The 24,912-nt window shown below is 39.0% G+C and overlaps 1 protein-coding gene across 1 annotated transcript in view; it reads left to right on the forward strand.

The window, feature by feature from the left end:
* Positions 1 to 1,040: 1,040 nt before the first annotated feature.
* LOC127082391 (uncharacterized) overlaps positions 1,041 to 24,912 on the forward strand; it is a 35,810-nt gene continuing 11,938 nt past the window's right edge. Inside the window, exon 1 of the mRNA XM_051022627.1 lies at positions 1,041 to 1,241. Coding sequence (XP_050878584.1) covers positions 1,041 to 1,241 — 201 coding nt within the window. The remainder of the gene's footprint in view (positions 1,242 to 24,912) is intronic.

Raw genomic sequence — 24,912 nt, forward strand, 5'->3', positions numbered from 1 at the left:
GAAGTGCTGATGATATGAAAAGCACATCAGGAGGATGTTTCTTCTTGGGGAACAATTTGATATCATGGTTTAGCAAGAAACAAAATTGTGTGTCCCTATCCACTACTGAAGCTGAATACATAGCAGTTGGGAGTAGTTGCTCTCAACTGGTTTGGATGAAACAAATGTTGACTGAATACAATGTCACACAAGATGTCATGACATTGTACTGTGACAACCTGAGTGCAATAAATATTTCTAAGAATCCTATTCAGCACAGCAGGACAAAGCACATTGATATTCGTCATCACTTTATTAGAGAACTTGTGGAAGAGAAAATCATAGCACTGGAGCATGTTACTACTGAAATGCAATTAGCTGACATATTTACAAAGGCTTTGGATGCTAATCAGTTTGAATGTTTAAGAGGGAAATTGGGAATTTGTATTCATGAGAATTTATAGCAATTAAAGTGGAGTGAAAAAGGTAATAAAAATATTGTCTGCCCACTTAAAAGAAAGTGCCCCATTTATGGTAAATCATTACCTAGTATTGGAACTACCATCTATACCATTTTCACACGCTACCTCAACACAACCACTTCCATCTTCATCAAACTGTATCGTTCATCTCTGCTAGGGAAACCAAAATTATTTCACAAGTTCAACAAAATGTCACAACATCCCTCATCTTCTGGTTCAAAATCCACTCACAAAGCAAGAACTCCTTCCATGGATTTTCTGGATGAAGACATTTTGGAAGTTATCCCTCTTTCAGTAATCCCAAGCGACGCCCCTGGTCCTTCTTCCACTGCAGGAAATAATCAAGGTAATGTTTCTGATAACCCTCATCCTAAGGATGACATGCATTATACAGATCGTGTCATTAGGAATTTGGTCACAAGGATCCTAAATGAAGGACACTCAGTCAAGGGAGTTTCGACTCCTTTGTCTAGAAGGGACCCCTCACTTGAGGTTGAACCTCAAACTGAGAAAGATGATGATTCATCTAGGTCAGAGAAGGATATTGCTGCAGAAGGACTGTGTTCTTTAGGGAAAACCATGCCTAGCAAGAAACCTATAGATGCTTCTCAATCTAAGAAGCATGAAAAGGTGATTGATTTGGAGGAAGAGAGATCAGACGAGGAAGATGACACTTTGGTTCATCATTTGAAACCAAGTGTTGCAAAGAAAACGAAGACCAGGAAAGGTAAGTCTGTGGCTGATTTGATGACCGCCAAAACCAGTAAGAAGGTTGTTGCTGTAGGTCCTTCTAAATCATGGAGTAAAGTAGAGGTCAAGAAGAGAAAGATCAGAGAAAGTTCTGACTCTGAAGATGATGTCGAAGACGATGTCCTAGACATCTCTCCTGCTAAAAAGCAAACTGTTAGAAAGTCTCCAGCTAAGGTTGCAGCTGTGTATTTGGATAACATTTCCTTCCATCTTGAAGATGGTACAACCAAGTGGAAATTTGTGATATAGAGGAGAGTTGTTGTGGAGAGGGAACTAGGGAAAGATGTTGTAGAAGTGAAGGAGGTTATGGAGTTGATCAAGTCTGCAGGTTTATTGAAAACAATTAGTGCATTACCCCAATGTTTTGAAGGTTTAGTGAAGAAGTTTGTGGTGAATATCCCAGAGGATATTTCTGACAAGAATAACAAAGAATTTTGCAAGGTGTTTGTGAGAGGAAGGTGTGTAAGGTTCTCCCCAACTGTAATCAGTAAGTTCATAGGGAGAGGAACAAAAGGAGTTGTTGAATTAGAGGCCACAGACAATAAAGTCTGTAGGACACTCACTGTTGGTCAAGTCAAGGAATGGCCAAGCAAAAAGCATCTATCAGCTGGCAAGTTAACTGTAAAATATGCCATCTTGCATAAGATGGGCTCAACCAACTGGGTGCCAACAAACCATATCTCAACAATCTCTAATGTTCTTGGAAGGATAATCTATGCTATTAGAACCAGGCTCAACTTTGATTATGGAAGGTTCATGTTTGAACAAATTGCTAGACATGCCTCCACTAATGCAGTAAAGCTGCAAATTGCCTTTCCCTCAATCATTTGTGGAATAATTTTAAGCCAGCAACCTGGTATTTTAAACACAAGTGATATCCCCAGTAGAAGGAAGCCTCCATTGTCAATTCATTACAAGTTATTTGAGGGCAGTCATGTCAATGATATTGTCATGACATCTGCAAGAAAGGAGCCAGCCTCACAAGGTGGCCTGATTGCTCAATTAAAAGAAACCTGTAAGGAGTTGGAAACTGGGATTAGGGTGGCCAAGGCTAGGAAAGAGGCTTTAGAGGTTCTTATTAGTAGCTTGGAGCAAGAAGATGTTGGTGTAAGCCCTAGAGGCCAATACTTTTGGTACTTGTATCGAATTATTTATTAATAATAAAAGGCATTTTCTTTATTATGGTTGATTAATAAAGTCCCTAGAATAGATAGTCCGTTTAATGTATTAAGTGTGACTTAATCATGAGAACATATTAAACATAAGGGCATTGATCTTAAAGTATCCGTAGTCGAGCTTTAATGTGAAGTGGGATAACATTAAAGCATTAAGACTATTATGTTTGTAGACTGATGATCACATCTCATGGATCATGGATAAAGAGTTATCAAGTCTTAAACATAGGTATGAATATTAGGAGTAATATTTATACCGGATTGACCCGCTATGAGAATACTATATAGAAAGTTATGCAAAATGTCATAAGTTATTCTCATGGTGATAATAGTGTATACCACTCTTCGACCTGAAACCATTATGGATCCTAGATGTAGAGTCGAGTGCTTTATTGCTGATCCAACGTTGTCCGTAACTGGATAACCATAAAGACAGTTGATGGGTACTCCACGAAGCATGCTGAGGGACATGAGTGTCCTAGATAGAATTTGCCAATCCTGCGTAACAGGATAAATGTCTATGGGCCCAATATTGAACTGGACAAGGGTGACACGGTCTATACCTTGTGTTCATTATAGACATAAGGGCAAAGGGGTAATTATACACATAATTATTATCACAAGAGGTTTTGTCAGATCACATGACATTTTCGTGACTTGGGTAGCAGTGATGTGTTGCTAGATACCGCTTATTGTTTATTATGTTAAATGCGTGATTTAATATAATTGCCAACGCCATGAAAACCTATAGGGTCACACACAAAGGACGGATTGATGAGAAATAGAGTAACTAAGGAACACCGTAAGGTACGGTGCACTTAAGTGGAAACGAAATATGGTAAGGTACCAAATACTTAAGTGATTTTGGCATATTATGAGATATGGGCAAAATACACTTAAGTGGGCTTTTTAGCTTGAAGCCCACACAAGTGGTTCTATAAATAGAACCCCTTGGGTAGAAGCATTGTCACTCCACTCAGACTGAAATTCAAGTAGAGACTTGGAATTTTGTTTCCCTCTTTCTCTCACTCAAAGCCTTCATTCATAACAGCTAGCACTGCGATTGAAGGAATCCGTTCATGTGGACTGAGTAGAGACGTTGTCATCGTTCAACGTTCGTGATCGCCCCGTGGATCTGTATCAAAGGTTTTGATCATTATCAGAAATCTGCACCAAAGGTTTGAATCGCCACAAGAGGTAACGATTCTATCACTGATCATGCCCATTCGTAAGGATCACTAAATGGAGAACTTTTTATATTCCGCTGCGCCTTGGATGGCTATTCTCCTACAGAAGAGATGGATAAGGTTGGTGAAGCCAAGGAGACAGATGCCCGCACCTCAAGTGAGAGGTCTAATTCTCAAGATCAATCTAGTGGCAGTTTTGGATCTGAAGGTGAAGAAGATGCTACCTCCTCAGACTAAGTTGTGGTGATGTGTAAGACCCCAATTTTTGCCCTAAGATCCCTCATGGCCCATATCATATCATATCATGGCCTCAAGGATCTTTGCATACCTTAGCTGCCCTCCTAGTGGGTGGGATACCTTGTGAGTGTGGTTCTTGATCACCAAGCATGTATAGCATTTGTGTGTCATTGCTTTTCATATGTTTACTAACCAAAAGTACAAAAATATTGTCATCTAACCTTGTTGCTTGCAGATGAAGCTAGCTAGGCCAAAGCAGTCAAATCAGGCATTGAGCAATTGATGGTGGCCATTCTTGAAGAATTTGGACACCATGATCAATAATCAAGAATTCATATAACTTGTGATATCATTTGGAATCAAGATCTCATGTGAAAGAGGCTCGGAATTCATCAGAATATGGCCCAGTCAACCAAAAGTCAACAGAAGTCAGCTGTGGTCAACTGTGGATTTAATCATGGATTTGGAGGTGGGAAGTGATTAGAAATGCTCCATTCATGTTCAAACAAGTCTCATTTGACATTTCAAATACTCACATTGAAGGATTTAAGGTCATACCAAAAGTTTCCAAAAGGAAAAATGACCTATGGTTGCAAGTTTCCAAAAGAATAGCAAGTTTTTGGAACAACTTCAACTCAATTTTCCTCCATCAAAAAAGCTTCAAATGGAATTTTGTTGAACATGAAAGTTGTAGATCTTTCTCTCCCATTTCCAAAAAGTCCAAGATCATGAGAATCGGATGAACGGTTGAGGAGATATGATCGAATTACCACCGAGCGTGCATGGCGAAAATTTTCATGTATCGATGCACACGAGTTTCGTATCGATACATGCAAGGCAAAAATGGCTATGTATCGATGCACACGAGTTATGTGTCGATGCACACTGTTAAAAAATGCTATGTATCGATGCAAACAAGTTAGGTGTCGATGCATACTGTTAAAAAATGTTATGTATTGATACAAACAAGTCATGTGTCGATGCATACTGTTAAAAAGTGTTATGTATCGATACGTACGAGTTATGCATCGATGCGTACTGTCAAAAATGTGCTAGGCATCGATACAGGAGCTTGGGTATCAATACGTAGCTTTGTTTTGAGCTCTCATACACCTCCATTTTAGCTAAATGCATTTACCATTTCACTAATCATGTTTAGGCATTGTTAATTAGGAGTATATATAGCACAACTCTAACAGAATTGCAGAGACTAATCACAATTCACAAATCACAATCAAATTCTTCAAATTCTCTCAAGCTCCTCCAAGATCCTTCCTCACTTTTTCACTCAATTCTTCAAGAATCCACTGATTTTTGTGCTTTCCTTTGTAGCATTCATCATCTGCAGGTGGTGGAGGATTTCTGTTCGTGAAAATCGGATCAAGAATCGGTCAAAACTCCAGCTGTTGCAACAAGGAGCTTCCATGGCAGCAGCAAAATTCACCTTCGTCGTGCACTATTGAGCTGAGAGACCATCATCAACCATCTCTTACATCGAATTGCTCCATCTGTTTTTATAAACCGAGGCCAAATACACGCAATTCCAACAGAAACCATCATCAAAAGGTAAAATTCGAATCCTCCGATTGTTAGAATTGGCATGTGGTTTAGGTAGTGCTTGGGACATAGAATAGACTGATGCTTGAATCGTGTGATTTAGTCCGTTATTCATCGAGATATGTGGATTCAAAGGTTACATGTTAAAACTTCTTTCCATCGATCCTTGCTGTGTGTTAACTTCTAGACGATTTCATTGGCATATCCGTGTTCTACGCGTAATGACCTTTCCAACGGTATACGGTTTATTGGATTTGGTGAAGAAATAGCCGTAACCGAATTCGCCGGTGTGGATGAACAATACCGGCTGCGCGAGGAAGAAGGATTTTCTGGAAAATCTTTCACTTCGATCCATCGTCCGCGCTGAGCAATTCGAAATAGTGTTTCCCGCGTGGCCTGGACAAATCAATTGCCGCCACCGCATTAAACAACACGCTGCCGTTTTGGTACTAGCTATAGAGTTTCACATTACTGTCATTGGCTGTAACAGTAGTAGCAATTCCATAATTAATCCACTGTACCATTAATCTAAATTAATTCGTACACTATTAAATAAATATCTAATAAATTTAACAACTTAAAAAATTTTATAAAAAAAATCCAATAATAATCCAAATAAATTGAGGCTTTTTTTTTGATAATCTTCTTTTTGTTCTCTACCTTTTTATAGAATCAAAAAATAAAAATGTTGCTTGGTAGAAATTTGAATTGCCATAGAGATGTTCATGATGTATGCCAAATTCACATGTCTCACCATTTTAATTATAAAATCACCATGCTATATCCAAATTAATTGAAAATTGAGATATTGATTCTTGACATCCTTCTGGATTTTTTGACATAGGTTTCATAATTTTTGAGTCTATGGTTTATTATATGTGAATTATTGAATTTGGATGTGTAAAAATGTGACATAAGTTGATATGCTGAATTACTCTAATTGTTTACCATGCTTCCCTCTGGCCAATGGCCTTAAATTTTTGCGTGAAGCTTGTTTGACATGTTAACATCCCCTGTGAATTTTTGTGGATTTTTACAATCCATTTTCGATTTGATTCATATTTTTTCTTGCTGCCTATCATTTTTGAACCTAGCTAGTGACACATTCTTATTCATGTTGCCATATTCTCATGCCTTGTCCAATGACCATGAAAATTGATGACATAGTTCCTAACACATTAATGTAGCATTTGGCTTTGGTCCTACTAATTTCTAATGCACCATTACTGTTTACCATTAGATTGAAGTTGATGCATAATTGTAGGCTTCATTTGATGTTGTTTTTGCATGCCTTGTCATGTTTAATTAATTCCTATTGATCTACTAGTCCAAATGACTTGAAAATTAACATGTGGCTTGCTGAATGTCTTCTGGTTAGAACATAATTTTTGTGGATTTTTTGGTGCCATTTTGGCATTTATTTGAATGTGATCTTGCTGGTTGTTTGTATGAGACTCCACATTGCATCTTTTGCCTTCCATGTTGCATAAATAGAAATAGGAGCATAATTTGGATATGGGACCAATTGGGATCCCTTTGTTATTGAAATAGCTTGACTTTGATCATGAATTGGTTGCTGTTTTAGGATTTTTCCCTCTTTTTGACCCTAGGCTAGTCCTAGTGGTCTTGTCACTTACATTTGAACTTGTCTTTGGCTTTTCAGGTTAAGAAGTTAAGGCTTAAGGATATTGTTTCACATTTGGGATGTTTTGCTTGATACTTGTAAACTAATGTGGCTGTTTTGTAGGATGTATAGCTCCTTTGAGCTTTGAGCCTTGTGCCTCGCACATTGTTGTTTGATTGTACATTGTTGATTATTGTATTGTTGTTTGATTATGAATGGGATGCTGATCATGTTGGATTGTTTTCAGGTACCCTTTAGTTGCTCAGTTCTCTTAAGAACTTGCATTGCTTTGCTTATAAGCAATTAGCATTGAGGTATTGCACCTTCTTCTTCATGTAGTCTGGAGACCCGGCTCGTTATTTGGCCGGGCAAATTGTCTGAAGTCCTCCTTAAGAGGCAATGTTTGTGTATGTTTATATTTGTCCCAAGCAGGAAAAGTCCTCATTCGAGGCAATTGGTGGAAGGTAGAGATAAGTAGCCTATCTCCCACTATTCTGTGTGTCTTCTCCTTGCTCCCATTACATGGTTGTAGCATTGAGATCCAAGCCCAAGATCTATCGAGTCCAATCGGGGAAAGAGTTCCATCTTTCTGAACTCCCCCACATTCTTATATTTACATGCTCTCTCGAATCTGAGATAGAAGCAATGAGGCACACCCCTCATATCCTTTCATCTGCTTCACCTGAGCCCCTCAATGGCCAGGTTAAGAGCGACACTTACCTATTACAGTGGACTTTCATAGTCAAACCCTTTTGCTTGAGCCCCATTGAATGGTTATAGCGTGTGCTACTTGAATTTATGTGATTGATTACTTGATTCATTTATACATGATTACTTGATTGCCATTGTACATTTACTATCATTGATTGCCATTGGGCATTTATCATCTTTGTTTGCCATTAGTGCATGATCATTTCTTTTGTCCTCGTGACATTGTTGTTTTCCCATTGAGGAACCAGTTATAAGTCCCTGTGAGTTGGCATCTGTTCCCATGACATGGAAGAGATAGAGTGTAAGACCTCATTGGTCACTCATATCTTCTTTGCTCTTTGTTTGAGCATTGTTGTTGTATGTGAGGATTCATTGTAAGTCCCTGTGATGTGGCATTTGCATTCCTAGGATCATACTGTGGAGGTTAACATAAGTCCAGATAGATTGGCAGTTGACTTCCTTGTGTGTTTTTCTTGTTTTATTCTGACGGAGATTAGTGTAAGTCCATAGAGTGGCTTCTGATATCCTTACTTGTTTTAGGAGACAGGTATAAGACCATTGAGTGGCATCCAGTATCCGCTTTTATTTACTTTCATCTGTTACCATGTTCATATTATTGCTCATTTGTAGCCTATTCCTAAGGACCCACTTGAATCATCTTCTATATGATTTCAAGAGGCGGACCCTTCTAAGAAGTTTTACATTCCACCATTATCCATTCATCCCATTGTGTCCTACCTTTTCACACATGTTTTAAAACTTGAAATAAGTGTTGTGCAAACATTCTCACCCCTTTTCAAATTAGAAACTTGGACCTTAAGTCCATGATTTTCCAAACTTCATTTTTGTAAATACTTCATTTTGAATTGACCTTAATCATACTTTGACTCATTTTGTGAATAATCCTAATCAACTAATTTCACTCACTCAAATGTTTTGGCTTTGTCCATTCTTGTTAATCTTTTCATGCATTAGCCATAGGTTTCAATTCTCATTGTGGTTGATGTAAACCTCACCCTATCCTTAGTGAGTCGACAATAAGACTTCCGTACTGAAAACAGGGTTAACCCCTCTAGTACGTCGAAGCTATCCTCGCATGGTGGATGTTGGTCTTGGTCGAGTTTTCTCCCATTGATAATGAAGAACCTTAAGTGCTATTGTTTAAAATTGAACTCACAAATGTTTTGGAAATCTTTTAGCCGAACTACGGCGTTTTGATCCTTACCTTTGATGGAAGGTACGTAGGCAGCGGGTTCATCCGTTCGAACACAAAAATAATTAACTTGTATATTCTTTTCTCATCATCCCACTCATGTTTGCACAATACTTATGTCATGACAAATAATAATTTTCAAACAACAAAGTGTGAAAAGGGCTCCCTAGGAGTACCTAGGACGCATTGGGTGCCTAACACCTTCCCATTGCGTAATTTACCCCTTACCCCGATCTCTGATCTTTTTCATTAGTTTTCTACGAGTAAAACTTCTTAGGTTTTTGTTCGCTTTTTAACCAGTCCTTAGGATAAATAAAAGTGCGGTGGCGACTCTATGTTATTGTATACTTTGCTTATGATTTAATCAATAGATCATATAGTAACGAATACACCGCTACAGAAAAGTGGCGACTCTGCTGGGGACGGACTTTCCTTAGCGGTATTGCCCACTTTTCACCATTGTTGTGTGATATATTATTATGTGTTATTTGACATATTTTTGTACAATGTGGGATAACTGTATTGATTGTAATGTTTGAATTGCTTGATATACAAATGCTGTTTGCTTTGGTGATCTCTGTGAGATGAGTTCTATACCCGAACTCGAGTGCACCTTAGGATAGGAGAATGGCATAGTCTTGTCGACTGGTGTGGAGTAGTCCTTAGCCAGTTGACTTGCGAGTCCATTCACTTGGTGGAGGTCATGTTGGATTAATAATGTCACACAAGTTATTTGTGGTTAGGCATTATTCTTCCAATCATGTGCCTTAGAAGCCAAGGACCTTAGTTTACCAAACCCATCTTGGCCTATTTTTAGGACGTAGTGCGGAGGTCGTTCAGATGTAAGTTCTGATGCGATTGTTACGCGATACTACACTCATAAGAGTCTCTCTTGAGAATATTTTTGGAATACGAGTATTCGTCCCTCCGATAATATTCGAGAGATGGGACGATGATTATGGGAACCTCTGGTAGAACATGTCTGGCAGGTTTAAACCCTAGTACACTCCCTTTGGGTGGTTCTTAACCAAGACTCCATGCTCGTGACTCTCAGCAAACCCGTGATTCGTGGTTGAGTCGTTCAAACATCGTTAATATCAATGGATCCCGGATCAGGTGTAAAACCTAAAATCCACCAAAGCGGCTGGTTGATATTAAGGATGTTTGAGCCGGTTCATGTACCGTTAATATCAATGGAACTTGGGTGTCGATAAGGTGAAAAACCTAAATCCACCAAAATGGATGATTGATATTAGGGATACATTGAGCTTTCCCATGACCTTTGTTTGGTGTGCTTTGCTTGATCCTTGAGTGTGATTGTTGCATTCATACATTCATGCATTCATCCGCATTCATATCATCGGATAAAAAGAAATTTTCAAGGAACTCAAAGGAGTTTATTTGCAAAAAATTTCAAAACATGAAAAAACCGGGAAATTTTTTTCACCTGATATATCTGATGAGATATTCTCATGTATGATCAAAATGTTTAAATATTTCAAAGTTTGCAAATAAAACCCTCGAGTTCCTTTGAAATAAAAACAAGCATATGCATAAACACTTCATGCATCATTTGCATAAGCGGGTGTTTTGTTCCGGTCTCCCGTCCTGTGGCCTGACCCTGCGATCTTCATTTATTTTGAAGACGCACCCCACCGGTATTATACCAGAGCCAATTCTTCGAGATTGATGGACCATCTTGAGCAGAGAATTGTGAACTCAAGGAGGATTTTTCCAGACTTAGTACTGTTGATGGATTTATTCCTGGTTAACCGATCCCGGGCTGGCATTGGCTACTGTTCTGGGGCATATAATGAGCAAGGTTTGTTCACGAGTGGAGGATTCATCCATGCTGAGCAACCTGAAGAAGCTGCTGCTATCATTGAAGAAGATGCAGAGGATATGAGCAATTTTGTTATTCCTGGTGGTGTCTGCCACAATTGGGTCGCTGTGGATGTTCCTACAGTTATCCATAAGTCAGAGTAATAATGCTCACTTTGTTTAAAACCCTTCTCCCATGCTAAAAGGAGAAGTGATGACATGTTTGGCTCATATATACAATGATGTTTTCATTCAATTAATGCATTGTCAAATATTTGTCTTTCCATTTGTTTTCACTTTTTGCTTTTTTTTGCATGAAATCAGTGATCACAAAAAACCCATAAAAACAAGAATAAAAACATTTTTCATCTGCATAATGGTTTGCTTGTTTAAATTCTAAAGTTTTTCATTATCCAGAATCATTATGCTGGGATTTCTAAACCCATTGAACATAATGATCCGACGCCATCTCCCAAATTTGAATTCTTTGTATTCGAAGCAGAGGAAGATGATGTTGAAGGGGATTCCTGATGAGATTTCCCGAGCACTTGAGTAATGCAAGGCAGATCATTCAGCTGTATCATGAGAATCAGCAAAACAGTCAGACTGGGGCATTACAAATGTAATGTAAAAAAAAAAAAAAAAAAAAGAGGGTGAAAAATCAAAATAAAAGGAAAAATCAGGAAAATTTTTTCAAATAGAAAAAAAAAGAATAAAAGAAGCCTGATACCCTCAAGTCCCTAGTTGACTGATGCTGAATAGGTTCAGAGTCGTTATGACCAACTGAACTTGATTGAAGAGAAGAGATTAACTGCCATGTGTCATGGTCAGTTGTATCAGCAGAGAATGAAGAAAGCATTCGATAAGAAGGTCAAGCCTCGCGTGTTCAGAGAAGGTGACCTTGTGCTCAAGAAAGTTTTGTCTTTCGCGCCCGATTCCAGGGGCAAGTGGACTCCAAACTACGAGGGTCCATATGTTGTTAAGAGAGCCTTTTCAGGCGGTGCTTTGATGCTCACAACAATGGATGGGGAGGATTTCACTCGTCCTGTGAATTCAGATGCAGTTAAGAGATACTTTGCCTAGAAAAAAATGTATATGCAAATGAAAAACAGAATATCCCGCTAAGTTGAAAACCCGAAAGGGCGGCTTAGGCAAAAAATGAGCGTCTCGGTGGAGAACCCGCAAGGGTAATCCAGGCAAAAGTTAGAGACTTGATAAAAAAGCATATTTGCATCCCGCTAGATTGAGTACCTCACTCTGGGGCAATCTAGGCAAAAATTAGGGATCAGGCAAGTAACTGCATCCGGACAAGACTTTCTATTCCACCAGCCGTCTTTTCGTCAGAAGATTCTCGATTCGTCGTCAACTGAAGCTTCGAATACATCGAGATTCAAATTGGTAGAGAAAGGATCATTATGTTCAATGTAGCCCTCTTCCAATATATATCACTGATTTCAAATTTGTACAGATCTATGGAGTCTTGCCATTTGCAGGCTACCATCCCATCAAATAAATTTGAGCTTTTATCCAATTATTTGCACTCTTATTTGTTTCAATTCAACAAATGTTTTGCATGTTTTAATTGATAAAAATATCATTGTTTTAAAAAACAAAATTTTTCAAAATTATTGTTTTAAACAAAGTGAACATTCACAAATGATAAAAGGATACTCAAAGAATTTCCCCAGTGCTCTCCCAAGGGTGGCATGGTTTCCAACAGGTAAGACAGTTGTTCATACTCCTGGTTTGGTTTGTATCCTTCTTCTCCAGATTTGGTTGTTGGGGTTGTTCCCCAAGCAGAGATTTTGGTTGTTGGGGTTGTCCCCTAAGCAGAGCTTCTGTGAATCTTGACTCCCCGAAACAGAGTGGTGTATTGAGGACTCGGTCTGTTCTCCAGCAGTAGTCTCTCCCCGGCTTGATTGCTCAGTCGTTCGGAAAATTTGTGGTTAGTGGGTTGATATCCCCGCGTCCCGTATTTATCCCCAAGTGAGTTGCCAGCATAATTGCAAGCCGAGTTGTTGGTGGGGTTGTTCCCTAAGCAGAGTGTTGTTGAAGACTCAGTTTTCTCCAACAACAGTTTTCCCCAGTATGGATGCTTTCCTTGTGGAAGATTCGGCAGTTGATGGTTTGTCACCTTGGTGCCTCGTCACTTTCTCCAGTGGGTCGATATCCCCAGACTTTATTTGTCTCCTTGGCGAGTAGGACAGTTATTGATATCCCCATCGAAGTCGCGAGCAGAGCTGTTGTCACTCTCCCCAGCGCAGTTGCCAACGGATTTATCTGTTTTCTCAGCACGGTCGCTTTCCTTTTGGAAGACTCGGTAAGCCAGTGGTTTGATACCTGGTACTTTACCTTTTCCCCGGCAAAGTCGTCAGTGGAGGTGTTTACTTTCCCTCTATCAGAATGGTTGTTATTCTCAGCAGAACAGGATTTATTTTCCTACTCCGTGGTTGATTGGGTTGATATCCCCGTATTTTCATCCATCTTTCTCCAGCATTTGTCTGCAGAGCGGTTGTTGTGGCAGTCTTGCCTGTTGAACCTCCTTCAATCCCCGGTATGATCGGTTGATGGCTCCGCTATCCAGAGATTGTATTGATTTCCTGAATACTTTTGGATCCTCAGTAGAGTGGCTCTTATTGCAGAATCTACCGATGTGATCCATCAGATGTGTGTTCGCCCCGAGTAGAGTGGTTTGTTGCAGAATCTACTTGTTTGGCGCTTTCCTTCCTCAGTGGGTTGTTCCCCAAGAGAGTAGTCGATGATATCCCCAGTAGAGTTGCTTGTGCAGCCAGACTCTATCCGCGTGACCTTTGCTCCCTCAGTGGGTTGTTCCCCAATGGAGTTATGTTGGATCCGTTTCCATAGCAGTGTTCGATAAGATCCCCTGCAGGACTTTGAGATTCTCTTGTTCGCCGACAGATTCGTCTTGGTGGCTGTTTTGCCTGTTGTGACTTTCTGTGCCCTAGTTGGGATGATCGCTGATCCATCGCTCAGAGATTTGGTATTCTCCAGATATCTCCGATTCTTTTGATTCTGCTTCCCAGCAGTACCCGCAGATCTTTGCTTTACAGCATGTGGGTCTCCAGCAAATTGGCTTTCCAGCTGGTTCTCCCCTGGAAGTGTAATACTGGACGTTTGATTCCTGGACCTGTTGTGTTAGAAATGTCTGTTTTGTCAGCATTCATCAAACATAAATCACGCATATTCATGCATATTCATAAAACATTCAGATATTCATGTTGCATTTTTGCCATATATCCTTTGTTTGTTGTTCCCTGCTATGGTGATATAGATCTTTACAGATCTTCCTAAGCAGATGTCGGGTGTTAAATCTCTCCATATAGAGTCAGCCCATAAGCAGAAAATGTTTGTCTTTCCTTCTGCAGTTCCCCACTGAGATATACCCTCGTGGATGACGGTTTCTTCCGTTTCCTCCCAACACATATATGGGTATGGATTTTCCTATTTGAGTTATATCCTCATTAGAACGTGTCTTGATTCAGTCTGTCTTTTCGGATCTTTCCTGAATTGACATTTATCGTCTGTTCCTTGTGCTTCCCTGTGGTGATTTTATCCCCAGCGGAGTTTTCGGGCCTCTACCCTTATACCGGTAGTTGTAAGTCCTATTTTCCTGGCTTTCTTGGCAGAATTTGTGGTTATACACCTTTTATTCTCCAGCCAGAGTTTTGGTTTTCTACCCTCATACCGGTAGTCGTAAATCCTATTTTCCTGCTCTCCAGCAGTTTGTGGTTTGTTATAAACCCTATTTTGGTTTCCCGTGCGGATTTGTGATTTATTCTATCCCCACGCGGAGTTGTTGGTCTTCTACCCCGTATTCGGTAGATGTAAACCCTAATTTTGTGGCCAACCCCACCATCTTTTGGCCTTCTGCCTACAAACCAGCAGTCGTAAGTCCTTTCTTTGCGGTTTTTCTACAAACCAGTAGTCATAAACCCTGTTCTCTCCTTGCAGAGTTAACTTTGTTGTTCATCCCAACCGATGACAATTCCCTCTTTGTGGATATCTTCATCTAGTTCTTGATGTTGATTTTCCTTTGCTTGGATAAGTTGCTCAAATCAGCACTTATATCCCCAGCAAGTCTTTTGCGGATAATTGCCGTATGCTAGCAATTTTATCCCCAGCGGGTCCTTTCACCTTTTGTCAGTGATTGTGTTCCCCGGATCATTGATTTTCATCAATACATCCCAGCGAGTCTTCTTGCATTTACCCTCTTGTTGGTAATGTCTGTTGCTCCCTTTGACTGGTCATCATTATATACCTAATTTGGTATCCCGGTGCCTTTCTTTTCGGATTTTATCCTACAAACAACCTATAACCCGGTTCAGGATAATCTTCCATGTGAGTATTCTATCCACGTTCTGACGGTAATGGATATTATATCTCGTTCACTCTCGAGTCAATCTTTGATTGTTTTCTCCGCAGAGTCAGATTCGTATTCCTTGTGGGATCGAATGTCCATCCTATAAACAAGTTTGCTTTCGCTCTCTTCAGGATGATGAGTGTCTTGGAACACAAACCGATTCACGATTTCGGATCTTATCCTATAAACAACCTACAACCCGGTTCAGGATAACTTTCCATGCGAGTACATTATCTACGTTTTGACGGCTATAGATAATGTATCTCATGCACTCTTTTGTCGAACACTTTGTTTGTTTCCCCAACTGAGTAAGATTTGTATTCTTTACAGAATCAAATATCCATCCTATAAACAAGTTTGCTTTCGCTCTCTTCAGGATGATGAGTGTTTTGGAACACACACCAATTCACGTCTTTGGTCGGTCACCTGTTACATACCTACAACCCGGTATCCTTGGTGTTCCTTCCTGATTTTTGTTACCCTTATACCGGTAACATCTTCATTTCTTTGGTGCTTCTTCAGTGGAGTTTCCTGTTGCTTTCCCAGGAGAGTCTCTTTGTTAGACATTCCCCTGCGGAGTTTCCTTTGGTGATTTTTACCCCTTTGCTATATGGGTGTTTATTCCCCAGTATATGCATTTCCCGGCAGGGAGGTTCTATGTGAATCTTTTCCTGGTCCGAGTCCGGATTTTTATCCGAAGTATCCTTTATGGATAGTTGAGTCAGCTTATGTCTTTCCAATGGATTTATTTTCCTCTGGAATTCTTTATTCCCCAGTGCGAGTCCTTTGCTACCCCAGCAAGTTCTCCATTCCGATATCTGTTATCCCCACTCGGAGTCGTGTCTTGTTCACGCTGTGTCAGTTTTGTCATTACCCTAATCAAAGTCGTGTCCTGCTCACGCATTCTTTTTCTTATTATCCCCTAGCTGAGTCCAATAAGAGTCTTATTAGTTGAGTCTCTGTTCCTGGTGATTGTATTACTCCGACGGATCGTCTTTTCTTCTGTGTGAACAATATATTCTCCACAGAATTTGCTTTTGCATGCATACATCTGCATCATGAGGTCTCTTAGGGACCAAAATTCGTCTCATTACTATTATTTAAGCCCATTCTACCGCGTCGAGATGAAGATTTCTAAACTTCACTTCTCCGGCTAGAATGACCTTAAATAGGGGCATCTGTAAGACCCCAATTTTTGCCCTAAGATCCCTCATGGCCCATATCATATCATATCATGGCCTCAAGGATCTTTGCATACCTTAGCTGCCCTCCTAGTGGGTGGGATACCTTGTGAGTGTGGTTCTTGATCACCAAGCATGTATAGCATTTGTGTGTCATTGCTTTTCATATGTTTACTAACCAAAAGTACAAAAATATTGTCATCTAACCTTGTTGCTTGCAGATGAAGCTAGCTAGGCCAAAGCAGTCAAATCAGGCATTGAGCAATTGATGGTGGCCATTCTTGAAGAATTTGGACACCATGATCAATAATCAAGAATTCATATAACTTGTGATATCATTTGGAATCAAGATCTCATGTGAAAGAGGCTCGGAATTCATCAGAATATGGCCCAGTCAACCAAAAGTCAACAGAAGTCAACTGTGGTCAACTGTGGATTTAATCATGGATTTGGAGGTGGGAAGTGATTAGAAATGCTCCATTCATGTTCAAACAAGTCTCATTTGACATTTCAAATACTCACATTGAAGGATTTAAGGTCATACCAAAAGTTTCCAAAAGGAAAAATGACCTATGGTTGCAAGTTTCCAAAAGAATAGCAAGTTTTTGGAACAACTTCAACTCAATTTTCCTCCATCAAAAAAGCTTCAAATGGAATTTTGTTGAACATGAAAGTTGTAGATCTTTCTCTCCCATTTCCAAAAAGTCCAAGATCATGAGAATCGGATGAACGGTTGAGGAGATATGATCGAATTACCACCGAGCGTGCATGGCGAAAATTTTCATGTATCGATGCACACGAGTTTCGTATTGATACATGCAAGGCAAAAATGGCTATGTATCGATGCACACGAGTTATGTGTCGATGCACACTGTTAAAAATGCTATGTATCGATGCAAACAAGTTAGGTGTCGATGCATACTGTTAAAAAATGTTATGTATTGATACAAACAAGTCATGTGTCGATGCATACTGTTAAAAAGTGTTATGTATCGATACGTACGAGTTATGCATCGATGCGTACTGTCAAAAATGTGCTAGGCATCGATACAGGAGCTTGGGTATCAATACGTAGCTTTGTTTTGAGCTCTCATACACCTCCATTTTAGCTAAATGCATTTACCATTTCACTAATCATGTTTAGGCATTGTTAATTAGGAGTATATATAGCACAACTCTAACAGAATTGCAGAGACTAATCACAATTCACAAATCACAATCAAATTCTTCAAATTCTCTCAAGCTCCTCCAAGATCCTTCTTCACTTTTTCACTCAATTCTTCAAGAATCCACTGATTTTTGTGCTTTCCTTTGTAGCATTCATCATCTGCAGGTGGTGGAGGATTTCTGTTCGTGAAAATCGGATCAAGAATCGGTCAAAACTCCAGCTGTTGCAACAAGGAGCTTCCATGGCAGCAGCAAAATTCACCTTCGTCGTGCACTATTGAGCTGAGAGACCATCATCAACCATCTCTTACATCGAATTGCTCCATCTGTTTTTATAAACCGAGGCCAAATACACGCAATTCCAACAGAAACCATCATCAAAAGGTAAAATTCGAATCCTCCGATTGTTAGAATTGGCATGTGGTTTAGGTAGTGCTTGGGACATAGAATAGACTGATGCTTGAATCGTGTGATTTAGTCCGTTATTCATCGAGATATGTGGATTCAAAGGTTACATGTTAAAACTTCTTTCCATCGATCCTTGCTGTGTGTTAACTTCTAGACGATTTCATTGGCATATCCGTGTTCTACGCGTAATGACCTTTCCAACGGTATACGGTTTATTGGATTTGGTGAAGAAATAGCCGTAACCGAATTCGCCGGTGTGGATGAACAATACCGGCTGCGCGAGGAAGAAGGATTTTCTGGAAAATCTTTCACTTCGATCCATCGTCCGCGCTGAGCAATTCGAAATAGTGTTTCCCGCGTGGCCTGGACAAATCAATTGCCGCCACCGCATTAAACAACACGCTGCCGTTTTGGTACTAGCTATAGAGTTTCACATTACTGTCATTGGCTGTAACAGTAGTAGCAATTCCATAATTAATCCACTGTACCATTAATCTAAATTAATTCGTACACTATTAAATAAATATCTAATAAATTTAACAACTTAAAAAATTTTATAAAAAAAATCCAATAATAATCCAAATAAATTGAGGCTTTTTTTTTGATAATCTTCTTTTTGTTCTCTACCTTTTTATAGAATCAAAAAATAAAAATGTTGCTTGGTAGAAATTTGAATTGCCATAGAGATGTTCATGATGTATGCCAAATTCACATGTCTCACCATTTTAATTATAAAATCACCATGCTATATCCAAATTAATTGAAAATTGAGATATTGATTCTTGACATCCTTCTGGATTTTTTGACATAGGTTTCATAATTTTTGAGTCTATGGTTTATTATATGTGAATTATTGAATTTGGATGTGTAAAAATGTGACATAAGTTGATATGCTGAATTACTCTAATTGTTTACCATGCTTCCCTCTGGCCAATGGCCTTAAATTTTTGCGTGAAGCTTGTTTGACATGTTAACATCCCCTGTGAATTTTTGTGGATTTTTACAATCCATTTTCGATTTGATTCATATTTTTTCTTGCTGCCTATCATTTTTGAACCTAGCTAGTGACACATTCTTATTCATGTTGCCATATTCTCATGCCTTGTCCAATGACCATGAAAATTGATGACATAGTTCCTAACACATTAATGTAGCATTTGGCTTTGGTCCTACTAATTTCTAATGCACCATTACTGTTTACCATTAGATTGAAGTTGATGCATAATTGTAGGCTTCATTTGATGTTGTTTTTGCATGCCTTGTCATGTTTAATTAATTCCTATTGATCTACTAGTCCAAATGACTTGAAAATTAACATGTGGCTTGCTGAATGTCTTCTGGTTAGAACATAATTTTTGTGGATTTTTTGGTGCCATTTTGGCATTTATTTGAATGTGATCTTGCTGGTTGTTTGTATGAGACTCCACATTGCATCTTTTGCCTTCCATGTTGCATAAATAGAAATAGGAGCATAATTTGGATATGGGACCAATTGGGATCCCTTTGTTATTGAAATAGCTTGACTTTGATCATGAATTGGTTGCTGTTTTAGGATTTTTCCCTCTTTTTGACCCTAGGCTAGTCCTAGTGGTCTTGTCACTTACATTTGAACTTGTCTTTGGCTTTTCAGGTTAAGAAGTTAAGGCTTAAGGATATTGTTTCACATTTGGGATGTTTTGCTTGATACTTGTAAACTAATGTGGCTGTTTTGTAGGATGTATAGCTCCTTTGAGCTTTGAGCCTTGTGCCTCGCACATTGTTGTTTGATTGTACATTGTTGATTATTGTATTGTTGTTTGATTATGAATGGGATGCTGATCATGTTGGATTGTTTTCAGGTACCCTTTAGTTGCTCAGTTCTCTTAAGAACTTGCATTGCTTTGCTTATAAGCAATTAGCATTGAGGTATTGCACCTTCTTCTTCATGTAGTCTGGAGACCCGGCTCGTTATTTGGCCGGGCAAATTGTCTGAAGTCCTCCTTAAGAGGCAATGTTTGTGTATGTTTATATTTGTCCCAAGCAGGAAAAGTCCTCATTCGAGGCAATTGGTGGAAGGTAGAGATAAGTAGCCTATCTCCCACTATTCTGTGTGTCTTCTCCTTGCTCCCATTACATGGTTGTAGCATTGAGATCCAAGCCCAAGATCTATCGAGTCCAATCGGGGAAAGAGTTCCATCTTTCTGAACTCCCCCACATTCTTATATTTACATGCTCTCTCGAATCTGAGATAGAAGCAATGAGGCACACCCCTCATATCCTTTCATCTGCTTCACCTGAGCCCCTCAATGGCCAGGTTAAGAGCGACACTTACCTATTACAGTGGACTTTCATAGTCAAACCCTTTTGCTTGAGCCCCATTGAATGGTTATAGCGTGTGCTACTTGAATTTATGTGATTGATTACTTGATTCATTTATACATGATTACTTGATTGCCATTGTACATTTACTATCATTGATTGCCATTGGGCATTTATCATCTTTGTTTGCCATTAGTGCATGATCATTTCTTTTGTCCTCGTGACATTGTTGTTTTCCCATTGAGGAACCAGTTATAAGTCCCTGTGAGTTGGCATCTGTTCCCATGACATGGAAGAGATAGAGTGTAAGACCTCATTGGTCACTCATATCTTCTTTGCTCTTTGTTTGAGCATTGTTGTTGTATGTGAGGATTCATTGTAAGTCCCTGTGATGTGGCATTTGCATTCCTAGGATCATACTGTGGAGGTTAACATAAGTCCAGATAGATTGGCAGTTGACTTCCTTGTGTGTTTTTCTTGTTTTATTCTGACGGAGATTAGTGTAAGTCCATAGAGTGGCTTCTGATATCCTTACTTGTTTTAGGAGACAGGTATAAGACCATTGAGTGGCATCCAGTATCCGCTTTTATTTACTTTCATCTGTTACCATGTTCATATTATTGCTCATTTGTAGCCTATTCCTAAGGACCCACTTGAATCATCTTCTATATGATTTCAAGAGGCGGACCCTTCTAAGAAGTTTTACATTCCACCATTATCCATTCATCCCATTGTGTCCTACCTTTTCACACATGTTTTAAAACTTGAAATAAGTGTTGTGCAAACATTCTCACCCCTTTTCAAATTAGAAACTTGGACCTTAAGTCCATGATTTTCCAAACTTCATTTTTGTAAATACTTCATTTTGAATTGACCTTAATCATACTTTGACTCATTTTGTGAATAATCCTAATCAACTAATTTCACTCACTCAAATGTTTTGGCTTTGTCCATTCTTGTTAATCTTTTCATGCATTAGCCATAGGTTTCAATTCTCATTGTGGTTGATGTAAACCTCACCCTATCCTTAGTGAGTCGACAATAAGACTTCCGTACTGAAAACAGGGTTAACCCCTCTAGTACGTCGAAGCTATCCTCGCATGGTGGATGTTGGTCTTGGTCGAGTTTTCTCCCATTGATAATGAAGAACCTTAAGTGCTATTGTTTAAAATTGAACTCACAAATGTTTTGGAAATCTTTTAGCCGAACTACGGCGTTTTGATCCTTACCTTTGATGGAAGGTACGTAGGCAGCGGGTTCATCCGTTCGAACACAAAAATAATTAACTTGTATATTCTTTTCTCATCATCCCACTCATGTTTGCACAATACTTATGTCATGACAAATAATAATTTTCAAACAACAAAGTGTGAAAAGGGCTCCCTAGGAGTACCTAGGACGCATTGGGTGCCTAACACCTTCCCATTGCGTAATTTACCCCTTACCCCGATCTCTGATCTTTTTCATTAGTTTTCTACGAGTAAAACTTCTTAGGTTTTTGTTCGCTTTTTAACCAGTCCTTAGGATAAATAAAAGTGCGGTGGCGACTCTATGTTATTGTATACTTTGCTTATGATTTAATCAATAGATCATATAGTAACGAATACACCGCTACATGATGGTCCCCCTGTTTTGATGTATGTTCTGGATGCTTGGATGATTGGATGCTTTGATGTTTTTCTGTTTGATGTTTGTAGTTTTTTTTGGCAGTCTTTGTTGATGCCATGATGTAATATTTGGGCTCTTTGTGAATTCCCTGGATTTCTGATTATCTCAGCTGATATGGCTGTGTATAATCATGGTTATGTACCACCTGACATTGTGTTTTAACATTTTATATGTTATAACATCCTTTGTGACATTCTCTGCTGGACTGATTGACATTTATTTTGTCTAATTGGTCACTTTGGTCTATTTTGACTAAAAAGGGGGAGAAGTTATTATGTGGAGAGCTGCAGTTAATGTGTGGAGATGTGGAGAGCTGCAGTTATTATGTGCTGATGTAGCTAGCTAGGCTAAACAGATGACAACTGATGATGTTGCACACAATGATGTTCTGTGATGTTGAAGGAGATGTCTGAACAGAATAATGTTCTGTGTTGTACAGGTGATGTTGGAGTTGATGTCAGAGGGTGACTCTGAATGTTACAGGTGCTGTTGTTGTTGAAGGATATGTCTGTGTTGAACAGACTTAGGGGGAGAAGAAGTACCCATGTGGTTATTGTGTATTACTAGTTGCTATTATAGCTAGTAATTATGGTTGCTTCTGCTGCTGCTTAAACTGCTGTTATGCTGTTTAACTACTGAAGTGTTTTTTCTTGTGAACAAATGGACTGATATATGTTTTAGCCAAACTTTGCCAAAGGGGGAGTTTGTTGGTTCTAGGTGTTGGTAACAATTTTGGTAAAACCAAGAGTCTTCACAATTTGTCACATGTGATGTCTTAACATAAGATATCTTGTACCTGCTGGATGTTTAAAATATAATTATGCATGATTTTTCCAGGATGTCAGACCCGATGTCATGACATCTGTATACAGAACATTCAGTCTGAATGTTATGTATTATGTGATTGCGTTTTTAATGCCAATCTGTGTATGATTGATGAGTTGATTGAACACACTATTAATCAGCAATTACAACGAGATTAACTTATTTTCCAAAGAGATCTAATCAACTGTCATGAGAAGATATGAATGGAAAATAGTTTTAGGGTTTTATGATGTCCAAGCCCAGCCAAATGCTTCTATAAAAAGGACATGGAAAACCTGATTTGATACACAAGAAATAAGGAACGAAATATTGAGAGAGAATAAGGGTTTAAGTCTTGTTTGGTCGTGTAAATTGTAAGTCATTCAATTCATCCATAGATGATTGAATTGGTCTGATTTTTGAGTTGTAATTTGTCACTCTAAGCTTTTAAGCATGAGTGTGTGTCTACTTGATTGAAGTTGTTAAGTAAGATCAAGTGTGTGTCTTTGAAGAATGTCTTCTTTTCATCCTAATTCTTGTTTAATATCACTGGTGTGATTGAGGGGGAGTGAGTGGGATCTCATATCTAAGAGTTCTTAGGTAGAAGTCGCACAGGTAGAGATTAGGTGAAAAAGACTGTAACTTATGTTGTTTACTGAGAGTCTTTGAACTGATTCTATTTTAGTGGATTTCCTTCCTGGCTTGGTAGCCCCTAGACGTAGGTGAGTTTGCCCCGAACTGGGTTAACAATTGCTTGTGTATCTTGCATTATTGTTCTTTATCTTTATCCTGTTTGTATTGTTCAGATATTAGTGTCGTGACATTACCTTCGACATCTCATATCTGATACCAAAATTTCAATATCAAGGATAGACTGCTTGGGGGGGAGATGTTATAACGAATATGCTAGGGAAAACAAAGGAAATAAATTACATTTACCGGGTATTGGGAAAAAGTAAAGTACTCAAAAATTGAGAAGAATATTACCAGTTACTGGGTAATAGACTCCCCCAAGGGACCAAAATATCTATCTAGGTAATAGCTAGAAAGAAACAGTCAAGCAAAGACTCGACCCAACGAGGATATAACTCAAGAGGGGTGGCTCCATCCAGATAATTAGATGGGGAGGAAACTGAAACAATAATCATCCACGAGGAAATAACTCATTGGGGAAATGAGAAAGGTTAAACTCTTTCTGCTTAAGAGGCTGACACTCTACAATTGAAGGAGGACAGACACACCAAATCTGCATAGGTAAATGATATCATAAAAATAGGGGAATCAGAATAAAGAAATCAAATGCAATAAAAATGCATAATGAAATATCAGATGCCGAGTTTTATGCATGAATATGTATGTATATGATTGTGATTATGTTGACAAAACAACACAAATGATACAACTATCAAAGACTTGAATCACTGTTGTAACACTCGGCTAATCTCAACAAGATGGAAACACCAACTGGAGAAAATGCTAAGGATGAAAATAAATCATCACGCTCTGCACAAATCAACTATGGCTGGGAAATCATGGAGAACATGATTCCAAACAATCACGGCAAACTCCACGGGGAGAAAGAACACTACTGAAGGATAAACAAACATGCAGAGGATATAGAAATGATTTGATAAGGATCCAAATTGTCAACTCCACGGGGAATTTTAGGTCAACACCATACCAAATGGGACACAACACTGTAGGGGATAAAGACATATACTGCTCAGAATCCAAAACTAACAGGAACGAGGGATCTTCAATATCTGAAGATGAACTCTGTCGGGGAATACAAGAGGTAAAACTCTGCATAGGGATCTAAGTAAATTGTTGGGGATGCTATGACCAAGACCATCACATTCCTCAATAATCAACAGATTCTCCTTGGAAATTATGAAATAAACCAATTCCAAGGAAAAGATAACCGGATTTGATAAACTGCCAAAGTTATGCAACACAAATATGCTAGTGGAAATCGAATGAAGGTTCTAGATCTCCAGGGTCCAACCATAAACTAGAGGATATCAACAGGAGCAACACAATTGGGGAATATGGATTTGCACAAGGGATCAATTATCAGCTCGACTCCATTGGGGATGTGACCCACCAACTCAGTTGGGGATAAATGACGAACTGTCGGGGAGGAAAATAGTTACCAAACCAAATGCTTTGGGAAGACCAACAAGGCTTCGCACTTTAAGACTTACCTGTTCTCAGATTGTTGTTGATATTCCTTGCTGAAATCGATTATTCTTAAAGTGATTGTTTTTAT

This window comes from Lathyrus oleraceus, chromosome 5 (assembly GCF_024323335.1).
Source record: "Lathyrus oleraceus cultivar Zhongwan6 chromosome 5, CAAS_Psat_ZW6_1.0, whole genome shotgun sequence".
Classification (NCBI taxonomy): Eukaryota; Viridiplantae; Streptophyta; class Magnoliopsida; order Fabales; family Fabaceae; genus Lathyrus; species Lathyrus oleraceus.